The sequence below is a fragment of the Centruroides sculpturatus genome, unplaced genomic scaffold (genome assembly GCF_000671375.1).
Source record: "Centruroides sculpturatus isolate CEXI.00-Female unplaced genomic scaffold, Cexi_2.0 scaffold638, whole genome shotgun sequence".
Taxonomy (NCBI): Eukaryota; Metazoa; Arthropoda; class Arachnida; order Scorpiones; family Buthidae; genus Centruroides; species Centruroides sculpturatus.
This window is the reverse complement of record NW_019384865.1, coordinates 361307-378616: the sequence shown is the minus strand read 5'-3', so window position 1 is coordinate 378616 and position 17310 is coordinate 361307. Positions and strand designations below refer to the sequence as shown.

The 17310-nt window shown below is 28.3% G+C and overlaps 2 protein-coding genes across 3 annotated transcripts in view; both read left to right on the top strand.

Annotated features, from left to right (window-relative positions):
• Positions 1–853, top strand: part of LOC111630766 (zinc finger protein 91-like) — a 25618-nt gene extending 24765 nt beyond the window's left edge. The window contains exon 14 of the mRNA XM_023374913.1: positions 259–853. Within this exon, the coding sequence (XP_023230681.1) occupies positions 259–567 (309 nt within the window). The 3' untranslated portion in view covers positions 568–853. The remainder of the gene's footprint in view (positions 1–258) is intronic.
• Positions 854–12741: 11888 nt separating this feature from the next.
• On the top strand, positions 12742–15197 carry LOC111630773. 2 transcript variants are annotated; one of them, XM_023374920.1, is made up of 2 exons: positions 12742–12946; positions 14808–15197. In XM_023374920.1, the coding sequence occupies exons 1-2, from the start codon at positions 12902–12904 to the stop codon at positions 15078–15080; spliced, it is 318 nt and encodes a 105-aa protein (XP_023230688.1). In that variant the 5' UTR covers positions 12742–12901; the 3' UTR covers positions 15081–15197. The 2 variants fall into 2 exon arrangements, with proteins under 2 accessions (XP_023230688.1, XP_023230687.1); XM_023374919.1 differs by having other exon boundaries at positions 14763–15197.
• Positions 15198–17310: the final 2113 nt, after the last annotated feature.

Below are 17310 nucleotides of genomic sequence, written 5' to 3'. Positions count from 1 at the left end.
ATGCCGCTCACCAGTCTCTTGTTTTATGGTGAAAACATATTAGAAATTACAGAACAAATTAATACATATTTATATTTCACAAACGATTAAAACTCACAAAGATAGATTTAAAGAATGATATTCTCTTCTGCCTAAGAATTTTTTTGTCGCAAAAAGATTTACAAAAATTATGAAAATTTTAAATATTTCAACTTACATGAAATTTTATATATTAGTATTTATTGAATTTCACTCTTTCATTATACTATTTACTTTTAGAAAGACACAGAACATGGCCAAGAAATGCAATCAGATTTTTTTCAGACACCATCAAAAAGTTCTGAAGCAACAGGATCAATTGAATCTGAACAAGTGGCATCAGAAGAGAGTATCTTCACAGCAAGGAAAGCTGAAGAATTTCTTAAAGATTTTAACATCGATTTAGAAATTACAAAGCTTGAGACATCCTCACAACTGGATTTATTCTCAGAGATGGAAACCGATGAAGATAAATTCGAATGTCAACATTGTGTACAACAATTTTCTGACGAAATTTCTTTAAAGGAACACGAGAAACAATTCCACTAATCGAATTAACTCTGGACATTTAACTTTGAAACAACATAAGTTAAAAAAGTCCTAAAAAATTATTAACATTGATGTGAGACTAATGAACATTATACATTAGTAAAACAATATTAGTTACAGCACAGTTAAATGAAATAGCATTAGAAAATTTTCGTATAAATTAATTTATTGTAGAAATTATTTCATAAAATACTGTACATTTGCAGAACGATACTTTTGTTACGAAACAAAATTTAAAAATTTATAATTTGAAATTAAGTAATAGCTTTAATTGAATAAATTTACGTTTACAGGATTGAATGTGTGTTGCAGATTTATAACTTATTTAACAGTAGGTAGAAGTTCATTTATGAGTAAAGTGAAGAACGTGGACTCACATTAGATTATTAGATAACGCGAGAATAAAACGACTCAAAATAAAAATAACTAAACTAAAGTAACAACAACTTAACTAAAACAAGAAACGAATATTTTGCTTATTTTCCCACTATGATTACTTTCTTATTAAGATTTGACACAGCGTGAGAATCCGTAGTTTACAAAAATTTAATCGTCGATAACGCCATACTTGCATAATTATTATCCTCATCTATCTGAGAAAATCTTTACTTACACTTTCTCGACGACGAAAATGACGCATTCCCGTGATCTACTGAAGTTTTCTCCAGTTGAAATCGAACTGATATCACTGTTGCCAGCCGAAGAGTGAGTCGTTGCCCGTTCTTTCTGGAGTAAACTCAGCATTCAACTTTTTCCAAATTTTTAATTGTGTTAGTGCACGGTTCTACCCGACTGGATATTTTGCCCTTGACATTTTACGACTAAAGCCTTTAAATACGAACTACTGAATACTCAACTTTTTACCAACGAGACTATACGAGATATCTATAAACGGGACGCTACAAAAGGTATTAATCGCTACGCGAAAACTCATGTAAACTCTCTCTCTCAAAGACTATTTTTTGGGTCTTTTAAATCAAAGATTTTATTTTANTTTATTTTGTACAAACAAAATAAATATATTGAAAAATATAAAAATAATAAAAAATTATACTTCAGATGTTAATTTAGTATCAAAAACGTAAAATATTTGAGTAGCCCAAGACATAACCAAAGATTGAAGCGCCACAGCACTGGCGAAATTTAAATTTGCCGACTGGAATTCTTTCGTATTATTGACTTTCGGAAAATCGACGCTCTACTGTAATTACTTCTAAATATATGCTTCTTCACGCTAGTTTATTGAATAATGGCATTCTGTTCTGCATAATAATGTTTTTCTCACAAAAAAAGTTACAAAAATTATGAAAATTTTAAATAATAAAGAAGTTTAAATGTGATGTAAATTACATTTTAATTATTTCAATTTACATGAGATTTTATATATTTGTATTTACGGAATTAAACTCCTACATTAAATTTATGATATTTACTTTTAGAAAGATATAGAACATGGCCAAGAAATGCAATCAGATTTTTTTCAGACACCATCAAAAAGTTCTGAAGCAACAGGATCAATTGAATCTGAACAAGTGGCATCAGAAGAGAGTATCTTCACAGCAAGGAAAGCTGAAGAATTTCTTAAAGATTTTAACATCGATTTAGAAATTACAAAGCTTGAGACATCCTCACAACTGGATTTATTCTCAGAGATGGAAACCGATGAAGATAAATTCGAATGTCAACATTGTGTACAACAATTTTCTGACGAAATTTCTTTAAAGGAACACGAGAAACAATTCCACTAATCGAATTAACTCTGGACATTTAACTTTGAAACAACATAAGTTAAAAAAGTCCTAAAAAATTATTAACATTGATGTGAGACTAATGAACATTATACATTAGTAAAACAATATTAGTTACAGCACAGTTAAATGAAATAGCATTAGAAAATTTTCGTATAAATTAATTTATTGTAGAAATTATTTCATAAAATACTGTACATTTGCAGAACGATACTTTTGTTACGAAACAAAATTTAAAAATTTATAATTTGAAATTAAGTAATAGCTTTAATTGAATAAATTTACGTTTACAGGATTGAATGTGTGTTGCAGATTTATAACTTATTTAACAGTAGGTAGAAGTTCATTTATGAGTAAAGTGAAGAACGTGGACTCACATTAGATTATTAGATAACGCGAGAATAAAACGACTCAAAATAAAAATAACTAAACTAAAGTAACAACAACTTAACTAAAACAAGAAACGAATATTTTGCTTATTTTCCCACTATGATTAGTTTCTTATTAAGATTTGACACAGCGTGAGAATCCGTAGTTTACAAAAATTTAATCGTCGATAATGCCATACTTGCATAATTATTATCCTCATCTATCTGAGAAAATCTTTACTTACACTTTCTCGACGACGAAAATGACGCATTCCCGTGATCTACTGAAGTTTTCTCCAGTTGAAATCGAACTGATATCACTGTTGCCAGCCGAAGAGTGAGTCGTTGCCCGTTCTTTCTGGAGTAAACTCAGCATTCAACTTTTTCCAAATTTTTAATTGTGTTAGTGCACGATTCTACCCGACTGGATATTTTTCCCTTGACATTTTACGACTAAAGCCTTTAAATACGAACTACTGAATACTCAACTCTTTACCAACGAGACTATACGAGATATCTATAAACGGGACGCTACAAAAGGTATTAATCGCTACGCGAAAACTCATGTAAACTCTCTCTCTCAAAGACTATTTTTTGGGTCTTTTAAATCAAAGATTTTATTTTAATTTCTTGCTTATTCAGTGTATCAAATACTCATACCAAAATTATTTTGTATAATCCTTAGCCTACATCATAGATATCTAGAAATATTTTAAAAGTAATTTATGAGTGTAATTATAGTACCGATATTCAAATAGTACTTTTCTTATTTCAATATACGTATTCCAATTGCGAAATAATTATTTTATCTATTTTTACTCTTCTTATGCACAGTTCGCTAATATCACAGAATAATTGACCAAATTCTCATTATTGTAGTGCATTGTTGGTTTCTACTCTTGTCGAAATTTAGGTATTGAATTTTAAACTTTAGTTTATTTCCATTTCAGATTTTATCTGAAGTATTAAGTAAAATTTTCAGTTCGTTTAGTAACATTATTTCGAATTATTTCTATACGGTATCATGTCACATGAGCGATCTCCCGATGGAGATGCGTAACAGAATATTTGTCATAGGAACTGGTTCCTATTTAGGGTTACAAACCAAAGCAAAGTACGGAAACTCTACATAACTAGCTTGATTAAGAGACTAGAACCCATGATCAACTACCACTGTTAAGTTGTTTTATATATTTGTCCGCTGAAAGGTTCTGTTTCGTAAGACTGCTTATATTTAGGGAACTATTTTATTTGTAATTTTGACGAATAAAATACGTACATTTTTCTTTTATATTATTAACTCACTAGAAAATATTTTATAAATTAATGAAAAATTTAATAATTAATAATAATTACATAACAAATATATTTTTAAAAGACTGAAAATAAAAACTAATACTGTAATATACTGTATGCGAAAATCTTATTACAAACAATCATTGTTTGTAATATTTTTGGGAATAATTCGCCCAACAAGGTAATGTAATAAGTCACATGAAAGTACTTTCTGAAGAATGACCATTCAAATGTAATTAGCCAGGCTGTAGATATGATACAAGAACCAAATATTTGATGCGACATATTAATCGAATACATCCACACGCAATTGCTACTGAATTTATTATTGTAATTATTCTCAATATCTCTCTATATATATTGTTTTACAGTTTCATCGATAAATATTTCATAAAATAAACATAGAAAACTAATAAAATAAAAGACTAAAAGTATAATTAAACGACATATTATAGAAATGATTTAATTAATTATAATAAATAAATCTGGTAATTTACTGTAAAACATTAATAAATAAACAGTACTAGCTACTAAAATTTCATTCAAACCGTAGTTAAGCAATTCTTGTTTCTATGAGCCTGCAAAATTTATACAATATGAAAAAATTTTCAAAAATGATATAATTTCAATTTTCTTTTCTTGTGTAATAAATAGCTGAATTATAAATCATATTATAATTAGATTCCACCTAAGAAATCGAAAAGAAAAGACTACCAATGTGAAGTCTGCCCTAAAAGCTTTCCAAGTCTATTTCTTTTACACGAAGAAATGAAAACTCATACAATAGTACGGCTGTATTTATGTAATATTTGCAAGAAAAATTCAACTTTAAGTATTATTTAAATAGGCATGAAACGCGAGCATCAAATACAGCAAAGTGGAACATTTTTACTTTGATTTCAGATAACTTTTTCAAATGTAACATTTTAAAAATAAGACGAATAATATAATGTAAAAAGGATAATTTAGTTTTCAGAATGCAAAAGTTAAAATCAGTTTATTATTTTATTAAAATTCATAAAATAAAATTCTACATTTATCTATTATAATTATGTATATTAACAATTGAATTTAATTCTACTAATGAAACAGATTTTCAAATTTATATATTTAAATTTTTACATAATTCTTCTTCACATAATTTTCTTATCATTACATTTGATTTTTTAAATAAATAAATAACTATATATATATAATGTGTATATATATCTTTTTATAGAAATTTTCAAAGTTACAGTTACTCTTTGTAAAGCTCTGTACGGAATTGATTTATTTTTCAAGATATTTAATAACTCTTCTATTAAATATCTTTGTTTGAAGTGTCGAATACGTTGTTGCTGAATTTCAACGTATACGAAAATATAAGTTAAGAAATGGCAAGTGGATCGTTTGAATTACTTATAGTCTAAAATTTGCCTCATTTAAAGCAGTAGAATGCCCTCCAGAGTTCTCTGGAGTGGAAACTTATCTCTAGGTAACCGTGTATGTTTCAAAGAAAATTTTAATTACATTTTAACATTTATTGTTTCATAGATCTCACTAAATCTAAATATTTCTAAATCATGTTAAATAATTATATTTATGAAAATCGATACATGAATAAATTTCAGTTTAAGGAAATAAACCTTTGGGGCAATTTAATTTCTAACTTTAACTCAATTTATGTATGAAATGCCATACTATTATGCACAAAAAATTACGTGACTTAAGTCTAGGCATTATGGCTGCTTCACGAAAAGTCTGAACATAAATTGGCTTTTTACTTTCAAGTTACAATTTGGCAGTTAAGAAATGGAATTGACAGATATCCTAATCTTGAATATAAATAAAATTCTCATCAATGGTATATGTATTTAATGATATACACTTTTTCAATCAAAAAGTGCATAGAGATATACTTACAAATTCTATAAAATGTATAAACGGGACGCTACAAAAGGTATTAATCGCTACGCGAAAACTCATGTAAACTCTCTCTCTCAAAGACTATTTTTTGGGTCTTTTAAATCAAAGATTTTATTTTAATTTCTTGCTTATTCAGTGTATCAAATACTCATACCAAAATTATTTTGTATAATCTTTAGCCTACATCATAGATATCTAGAAATATTTTAAAAGTAATTTATGAATGTAATTATAGTACCGGTATTCAAATAGTACTTTTCTTATTTCAATATACGTATTCCAATTGCGAAATAATTATTTTATCTATTTTTACTCTTCTTATGCACAGTTCGCTAATATCACAGAATAATTGACCAAATTCTCATTATTGTAGTGCATTGTTGGTTTCTACTCTTGTCGAAATTTAGGTATTGAATTTTAAACTTTAGTTTATTTCCATTTCAGATTTTATCTGAAGTATTAAGTAAAATTTTCAGTTCGTTTAGTAACATTATTTCGAATTATTTCTATACGGTATCATGTCACATGAGCGATCTCCCGATGGAGATGCGTAACAGAATATTTGTCATAGGAACTGGTTCCTATTTAGGGTTACAAACCAAAGCAAAGTACGGAAACTCTACATAACTAGCTTGATTAAGAGACTAGAACCCATGATCAACTACCACTGTTAAGTTGTTTTATATATTTGTCCGCTGAAAGGTTCTGTTTCGTAAGACTGCTTATATTTAGGGAACTATTTTATTTGTAATTTTGACGAATAAAATACGTACATTTTTCTTTTATATTATTAACTCACTAGAAAATATTTTATAAATTAATGAAAAATTTAATAATTAATAATAATTACATAACAAATATATTTTTAAAAGACTGAAAATAAAAACTAATACTGTAATATACTGTATGCGAAAATCTTATTACAAACAATCATTGTTTGTAATATTTTTGGGAATAATTCGCCCAACAAGGTAATGTAATAAGTCACATGAAAGTACTTTCTGAAGAATGACCATTCAAATGTAATTAGCCAGGCTGTAGATATGATACAAGAACCAAATATTTGATGCGACATATTAATCGAATACATCCACACGCAATTGCTACTGAATTTATTATTGTAATTATTCTCAATATCTCTCTATATATATTGTTTTACAGTTTCATCGATAAATATTTCATAAAATAAACATAGAAAACTAATAAAATAAAAGACTAAAAGTATAATTAAACGACATATTATAGAAATGATTTAATTAATTATAATAAATAAATCTGGTAATTTACTGTAAAACATTAATAAATAAACAGTACTAGCTACTAAAATTTCATTCAAACCGTAGTTAAGCAATTCTTGTTTCTATGAGCCTGCAAAATTTATACAATATGAAAAAATTTTAAAAAATGATATAATTTCAATTTTCTTTTCTTGTGTAATAAATAGCTGAATTATAAATCATATTATAATTAGATTCCACCTAAGAAATCGAAAAGAAAAGACTACCAATGTGAAGTCTGCCCTAAAAGCTTTCCAAGTCTATTTCTTTTACACGAAGAAATGAAAACTCATACAATAGTACGGCTGTATTTATGTAATATTTGCAAGAAAAATTCAACTTTAAGTATTATTTAAATAGGCATGAAACGCGAGCATCAAATACAGCAAAGTGGAACATTTTTACTTTGATTTCAGATAACTTTTTCAAATGTAACATTTTAAAAATAAGACGAATAATATAATGTAAAAAGGATAATTTAGTTTTCAGAATGCAAAAGTTAAAATCAGTTTATTATTTTATTAAAATTCATAAAATAAAATTCTACATTTATCTATTATAATTATGTATATTAACAATTGAATTTAATTCTACTAATGAAACAGATTTTCAAATTTATATATTTAAATTTTTACATAATTCTTCTTCACATAATTTTCTTATCATTACATTTGATTTTTTAAATAAATAAATAACTATATATATATAATGTGTATATATATCTTTTTATAGAAATTTTCAAAGTTACAGTTACTCTTTGTAAAGCTCTGTACGGAATTGATTTATTTTTCAAGATATTTAATAACTCTTCTATTAAATATCTTTGTTTGAAGTGTCGAATACGTTGTTGCTGAATTTCAACGTATACGAAAATATAAGTTAAGAAATGGCAAGTGGATCGTTTGAATTACTTATAGTCTAAAATTTGCCTCATTTAAAGCAGTAGAATGCCCTCCAGAGTTCTCTGGAGTGGAAACTTATCTCTAGGTAACCGTGTATGTTTCAAAGAAAATTTTAATTACATTTTAACATTTATTGTTTCATAGATCTCACTAAATCTAAATATTTCTAAATCATGTTAAATAATTATATTTATGAAAATCGATACATGAATAAATTTCAGTTTAAGGAAATAAACCTTTGGGGCAATTTAATTTCTAACTTTAACTCAATTTATGTATGAAATGCCATACTATTATGCACAAAAAATTACGTGACTTAAGTCTAGGCATTATGGCTGCTTCACGAAAAGTCTGAACATAAATTGGCTTTTTACTTTCAAGTTACAATTTGGCAGTTAAGAAATGGAATTGACAGATATCCTAATCTTGAATATAAATAAAATTCTCATCAATGGTATATGTATTTAATGATATACACTTTTTCAGTCAAAAAGTGCATAGAGATATACTTACAAATTCTATAAAATGATATGTAATTTTTAATTAAATGTTTTTGTAAATACAACAAAACGAAGCAGAATATGAATTAATATTAAATCTTAGAACAAAATTACAAAATATTTAATTTATCAAAATTCTTCTAAATTGTAGTTTTTACGTCATTAACATCGAATATGTATTTAAATTTTGATATTTATTTATTTAAAATATTAATTAATATAAAAAAAGTCTGTGTTTGTGGCTTTTTTTTGTTTTTTTTAAAGATGGCATTTCTTCACAATATGTTATAACTTATTAATATATTTAATATAATTAACTTAAATATATGTTACTGCAATTTGAAAAAATATTACACATATAAATTCCCGTCGTTTTCATTTCTTTGTTGTGATACCGTGGTACCAAGTATACGCTGTAATCTGTGTGTTACAATAAATGAAATAGATAAATGGATGTCCGCCTGTCTTTCTTTAGTCTCAAGAATGGAAATAGATAAATGAAATTCGAGATCAGATTTGGAAACTCACGGGCAGGAGGCTTCTATTAACTATATACGTACTTCCGATACAAACGGTAGTCGCGGTATTTAAATTTAAAACGTTTTCTCTGAATGATGATAGAGAGATGACTGGCACAACTCTACTGTTAAAGTATGATATACAGGGAAAAGCCACCATTATGTCAGGTCAGAGAGAATATATTTTAAATTAAATTAATTAAAATTATTATTAAAAATTTCAGCCCGACATTGTAACGATTTAACAATAAAGAATTGCGTGTTACTTATTAATATTTTAAATTTTATTACGATGACTGCTTATGCACTGTCGGTGTCCAGATTGTACTCCTACATACAATTACCGTCTTCACTTATTATTTAGAAGCGTGGTATATCGCTGTTTAAGAAACGGATTAATAGAAACCAAAGCAATACTGATCAAGAAAATTCCACATACAGAAGAATAAAATTTTTATAACTTTGAATGTTTTAATATTATTTTTAAATAAAAGCATTAGTCACAATTATTCAGTGATTCGGTCATGTAATAAGTAAAAGTTCACATTTTAAAGGTTTAAAAGCTATTGGGATTTTTCAGTAACATACATGGAGCAGTTGTTGATATAGGCTTTATTGATGAAGGAAATACATTTCGGATCTTAACGACCCCTGTTTATTCCATATACTTTACAAAAGGAAAATAGATCAGTATTACATCATACATAATAATATTTATAATATTAAATTTTTTTAACTTACATAGTTAATTATTGGTTACAAATTGATATTAAAGAAAAGATTGGGTAATTGACTGGATAGAATCTGTTTACAAGGTCTGCTGTATAAGATAAAATAAAGGAGATAAGTAAAACAGTTAAATAATAAATAAAGTTTAAATTAAGAAAGTTACGTTATAAAATGGTATACATTGTTATTACCTGTAGATTGCTAGAAAATATTGTTATTACTGTATAAATTACCAAAAAAGTTATCTAAGTTTTTTTGTAAATTTGAATCCACGTCTTTTCCGGTTTTCTTTATTTCTTTAGCACGATGAAGTGCGATTAATCAGACACTAGAAAGTTTTCCATTCTGTATTTATCCAATTTCAGTTAATACGCGTTTCGAGCTCACGATGCCCCTCTTCAGTTAACTGTTGTTGAAAATGTACATTCAATTACTACATACAGTATAATTAAATCTATGAAACTACTCTTATAATTTTTTCAGAGAACATACCTTCTATTTTGCACTTCATAGTGATATTTAAACATAATTCCTTAAGATGGGTTCATATATTTATAATATTTTAAACTAAGATTTTTGTTTATACTGTTTTTATTACTCAGGATTTCTATGCTTTCCTTAAATTTTCTCTTATATGTATTTTTTTCTTTTCGTAAAATTGTTCTTATTATCTTTATCTATATTGCAATTATTTAGCGTGCAGTGTTCGTTAAACGCTGAATTATATATACTATATTTTACATCCTCTATGTTCTTTAAGTCTAATTTTCATTTTTCGTTTTGTTTCCACTATATAATATTTTGCAGTGTCACATGTGTTTAATTAATTTAGAACACATTCAATGCTTTCCGTCAACACTTACTAAAATTAATTTTATTTAATANAACAAAACAAAAACCAGTAAATTAATCATTTTGGTAACTTTTATTAATGCTGAACATAACATTTCAAGTTCGAGAAAGTGCAATTTTTTGCTTATTTATGGAAAAGATCAAAGGAAAAGTAATATAACTAAGTTAATTTATAAGAGATGAAAAAAGGTAACAAATAAAATGAAAACTACTTACTTATTATGTATTTTAGTCATCAATATACTCGTATATAAAAGAACAAGTCCTGTTAGGATAATTAACGCAGAGCCAAAACTACTGGTGCTAGAAACTTAAAAATTTAAAGGTGTGTTCCTTTTGTAAAGTTTAGGTGTACTAAGAAAAGATTTCACTTAATTCAACCCTAAAGGGGTGAAAAGGATAAAATTTTGTATGAAAATTTTTACTGCGTGGGCACATTATATCAAAACTTAGGTCATAAAATGTGAAAAATTATAATTAATGATCTGTAAAGCGTTTTTGTGAAATCATCCCTTATTATAAACTTAAAAATTAAATTAACTTTTTTGTTTCATTGTAGAAAATTATTTATCATAACTGAAGTTTCAGGCACCTTGGTAGCCTGAACGGTCCCAGGCTTTCTCCCGTGCACGCTAAGTGACTTTCATTAAAGCATTTAGCTTTCCGAAATCTATGAGAACAATTATTTGGCATTGATGGTTGCGAATTTCCGCGCCAATAAGCTGCCTCGACTTATTCGATTATGTTATCAACTCAATTTCATATTTATTTTCACATTTTTACTTCGCGGTCCTTCTTGGTTTTTTTTCCATTATTTACACGTGTAGGTCATTTAATTGTTATCCACATTTGATATCATCACTTATCACATATTGCCATGACGACCGTGTTTCTCCGCTACAACTGTCAAGAATTAACGCAATTGGCAAAGCGTAGTGACAGCGGGCTAATAGAGAGCAGTGTGAGATCCGAAAGGCCCTCCTGGGTCTAATTTGTGAATTTTTATTAAATATGTTTAAATATAGACACGAAATATTACTTCGTTTTTGTGAAAAAAAAATATTGTTTTAGACGTGGGAAAAACCAGATAACAAATGTTATTTCCTTTCATCGAAGAGAACAACCTCTGTTTTCCTGTATCTGGTTAAAAATCTCGCTCAGATGGGAAATGGTTACCCCTCGTTCATCCCCCTTTCGTCCGTTCTCACGAAAGAGTTACTGGACGATGATTGGACGAAATTTTGAAATAAAAGGGGAGATTAGTCAGAATTCGAGGAGTTCTTCGACAGATCCGAAGCATACAAACTCCACATACGTTCCCGCCTGATGGCCAACGCCCATAGCGGAGTCCGATAGACTAAGTCCCGAGTCTACACTTAGAAGAAGTGATATCTTTATATTTTGTGCACGAATTGATCTCCCATATGGAAGTAATATGAACCCCATCTACAATGAGTCCTTTACCTATACAGATGAAGACGAACGACGACAACTAAACAGGTCGTATGTCTAGAATAATTTTGTGAGCTCTCTCTCTCGAACGCGCATTAACCTAGAAGAGGTTTTAACCTCTAGCTTGTCGTTTAATTGTTGTGATCGATTATTTGTATTCGTTTGTTTAGTTATATTAAATTATACTTATGTTTAATATACAAAAATGTCTCTTAATTGGGTGTCCGAATCAGATCGCATACGCGTGTTTGTCCGCGCATCGATAAATTGACAAACTGGTGTCGGGAACCTGACAATTGGGATAAAGACCTCATAGTCTAGAATTCCCCTTTTACCAAAATATCACCGCCCTCCGGTCAAACAAATCTTGACATAAGATCAGATCTAGTGATCTGCATCCTAGAGGACTGGTCTTACCGACTAGTGCCCGTAAGTGGCGTAGATTGAGCTCTGCGTCCTTGGCGACTTTCACTGCAGGTTACGCAATCCTTGCCATAGTGCGGTTTGCATGCCAATTTTCGTATGTGCGTTAATCAAGCTGAATAGTTTGGCCGAATATTCGGTATTCGGCATGTGGCCGAATATACTATTCGTTGAATCACTAGTAAAAATGGAACTCTNACCACTAAAATCGAAACGAAGAGACCATACATGTGATACCTGCGGTAAAAGTTTTGAATCCTCATCTGCTTTCATATGGCACCTGATATATCCTGAAAGAAAACGACCATTTTCATGTGATATTTGTAAGAAAACGTTCAAATATAAATTTGAGTTAAAAAGACACATGAAAATAGAACATTCACATGAAGAAACCATAACTTCTTCCAAAGTAAGTAAAGAAAATTTCTGAAATTCACTTTTTAAAAATTCCTTGAATATTATAATGTAAAAAAGTTATTCAGCTTTAAAAAATTTTTAAATTGCTTCTCAGATTCTTTTAAGTCACTTTATTACGTGTTACCATAAATAATTTTATTCTGTAATCCTTCATTTATTAAATAACACTGCATTGTTCATTTAAAATAAAATAGTAATAGAAAACAAAAAGTCAATATTGTGAGTTAGTACTTTCAGTCATTCGATAACCAGCAACCATCAGGTTAAACATACTTATTAAAATTATTTGTTATAAGTTTAGTCGTAATATTTGTTTCGAAATATATTTTTCTCTACATAAGCTTTCTTACAAAAACAATTTCTGTTTAAATTGTTAAATTTTTTCAGCTTTAGCACTTGATTGCTTATTGTTGTTTTTTTTTTTTTTTTTTTTTTTTTTTGTTATTTGTTCTTTACAATTAAGAACAAAATTGGTACAGAGAACTTATCATACAGACACAATTTGCACGATGAAAAAAGTACATTTTATTTTTTTATTAATTATATAATTAAATGCATTGCGGGTCATATGCCGCTCATCAGTCTATATTTTATGGTGTAAACATATAAGAAATTACACAAGATTGTAATACTTATTTATGTTTTACATACGTTTAGAACTTGCAAAAAAGGATTAAAGAATGCAACTAATAATAACTAATAACGTAAAGTAAAACTAGAATATCGAAAACAAATAAATAGATATAATAACATCACTGAACAGAAATAATAATAATAAATAGGCAGTGCCTGTGATTTTGCGTTTTGTGTAAAGATTACCAGTTGGATATTTTTATAAATGAAAACTTAAAAAAGCAAAATAAAAATTATTTTAGCGTGCTTTATTCAAAGTAATATAGAAGTTGTAACACTTCAATAAACATAACTTTAAAATTTTTTTTTAATTAAGTTGAAAATTTTTTCTTCTATTTTAGTTACAAAAATACCGAAGTACAACATTTTATAATTTTCAACGTTTTAAAATACTTTTTAAGATAAATTTTAAACAGATAATTATTTACGTTAAAAATCAAAATTTAAATGAATAGTAAAATAGTTTGATTTGTGAAGAGAAAGGAAATAAATCAATATCTAAATGATATATCACTATTTAATTTAATATTTTAGAAAAGTGTGAAAAAAGTTGAAATTTGTTGAAATTTTGTGCCCATTTATGACTGACGCCGTGGGATGTTGCCTAATTTGCAGAAATGATAGCGCTTACTATATCTAAATACATATACATGTTAAGTAATATGTATGACTTCTTAAAATTTAGAATTTAGAAAAGTTTATTCATAAAACGTATATCATGACCAATGCCGAATTTTCAAATTTCTGTTACAGCAGTAAATATCCGTAGTCAAATATTATCTGCATGTTAAATACAGGCAAGATTTGACGCGAATTAAGTTTTCATTAACATTGAAAAAATAAAATTTTATTATAGAGTTAATTATCTACATCAATATTCGTATTTGTATTCGAAGGAAATCTACTTTTTAAAAACATTTTAAATAAATTTACTCGTAATAATTATTTCGAAATATATGTTTTTTCAAGCTAGTTTTTTTAATGATGACATTCTCTTCTAAATTAGAATTTCTTTCTCACATAGAAATGTTAATAAAATCATAAAAATTTTAAATAATATAGAAGTTTAAATATGATGTAAATTAAATTTTAATTGTTTCAATTTACATGAAATTTTATATATTTCCATTTATTGAATTGAACTCCTTCGTTATATTTATGATATTTACTTTTAGAAATGCATAGAACATGGCCAAGAAGTGCAATCAGATTTTTTTCAGACACCATCAACAAGTTTTGAAGAAAGAGGATCAATTGAACCTGAACAACCGGCTTCAGAAGAGAGTATTTTCACACCAGGAGAAGCTGAAGAATTTCTTAAAGATTTTAACATCGATTTAGAAATTATGAACTTAGAAACATCTTCACAACTGGAGTTATTCTCAGAGATTGAAAACGATGAAGATAATTTCGAATGTCAACTTTGTGGACAACAGTTTTCTGCCGAAATTTCTTTAAAGGAACACGAGAAACAATTTCACCAATCTAAATAATTCTGGACATTTAACTTTGAAATAATGTAAATTCAAAAAGTCAAAAATTATTAACATTTTTGTATATTGGTGTGAGACTAATGAAAATTAAACATTAGTAAAACAATTTTAGTTACAGCACAGTTAAATGAAATAACATTAGAAAATTTTCATATAAATGAATTTATTGTAGTAATTATTTCATAAAATTACTGTACATTTGAAGAACGATACTTTTGGTCCGAAATAAAATTTAAAATTTTTATTTGAAATCAAATAGCTTAAAATGAATAAATTTACGTTTACAGAATTAAATGCATGTCACAGATTTCTAACTTATTTTTACAGTAGGTAGAAGTTCATTTATGAGTAGAGTGTGAGACTAATCGGGGGTAGGATGTTACGAGGTTTTCACTCTGCTACCTCTTAATCGATTCGAGACCTTGAGGTCCGGCCCCGCTTGTCTAAAGGATGGTAAAAAGGGTTTAGGGGAAAAGATCGTTAAATTCTTTCTCCCGTCAGGATCTGACACCAATCTATCATTTTTTAGCGGTAGATACGCGGTTAATTTGAGGAGGAATTATCACGAGCGATCTCGTCGAGGACTTCGGGTTCAGTATGGAGGTGATAATGCCGGAAGAAACGCCCACCAATCCAAGTTCATTAACAATATACCCGTTTATTGTTGAACATATTTGCATAGATAATTAATTAAGGAGTCGATCTGTACGATCCCTCTCGGGATTTTCAATTTGTATAATTCATAAATTTCGGATGGAATAACGGACAAAATATATATTAATCGCGACCTTAACCGCGAGTTGGAAATATTCGAGAGAGAGCTTACATATCATCGCGAGTAGAATAAATACCTCTGGTTATAAACGTTGATGTCTAGGTTGATGTCTGGCTGATTTAAATTCTCGTTCTTCCCAGTTCGTAATTCAGTCCAAAGTTGTAGTCAAGTTCAAAGACGTAATCAAAGTCAAAATTGTAAATTCTATCGAAGACGGTGGCGACAAGAGGCAGGTAATCCACACACACACAGTAAGAAAAATAACTTTACCCCCTTTTTGTCGTCATCGCTCTTGCCTTTTATATGGGGGCTCTCTTTTCGAGATCTCCCTTGACCAATGGTGGGAGAAGTGACAAAATTATGACACAACAGTTAACTCATCTTCTACAGGGAAGTATTTTCGTGGGAACGGACTTTTATGAGCGATTTTTATAAGAAAATTTGTCGATTGTTTTTCTCTTTTTGAGTTAACCCTAACTTTTATAAAATCGTTTTGGTTTTCAAACAAAACGGTAGATAAAAATGAATAAAAATATTCGAATCTCAGCCTTCTTAAATTCTGGCCCTCACAGAGTGAAGAACGTGTACTCACAGTAGGTCATTAGATAACGCGAAAATGAAACGAATCAAAATGAGAATAACTCAACTAAAGTAAGAATAACTTAAGTAAAATAAGTAACAAATATTCTGCTTCTTCTCCTACTATTGTTAAATTATTATTGAGCACTATGATTAGTTGCTTATTAAGACTTGACACAGTATTCAGTACTTAATAAAAATATTTTAGATGGCAAAAATTAAAATTCGGGTAACCAAATGATTCATGGCATGGTTGTTATAATAAGATATATGGGTTTAAAAGTTATGGATTACATATTTGTAATTTAGTGCGTGTAATGACTGAAGAAACTTGACTCACTAAAATGCATACCGTAGTTAGAAATAAATGTTTAATGTTTAGCATTCTTTGTGTAAGATGTAATATTAACTCTTGTAAATTAAAGGGTACAGGATGAACTTTTCGAAAATATGACAACAGATGATCGCTATTCAAAAATGTTTTTTCAAAGAGTTTCTCTGAATTTTAGATGATGGGTATTATAGTCCGATCTTGTTACGTTGTTTACATGCAAAAGATTTCCTTGCTTTCCGCATTTACTTTTTATACAACGATTTTTTTAAGACGATGCTGTTTTTTAATCTACAGGAATATATTTTTGCTGGTTGATAAATATTGAGATTAAGGCAATTAATGCGTGGTATATGGTGCATATTCACATGCACTGTATACTGCGCCGTTCATAAAATCATTGTCTACGGTAGCTTTTTACAGATTTTTCAAAGTTTTTTGAATGGATGAAAGAAACCTTAACCAATATATTTTAACAATGGCATAAGTTTTGTAGGAATTTATCATTTTTTTCATCAAGTAACTTTGAACATGTTTCTAGACAA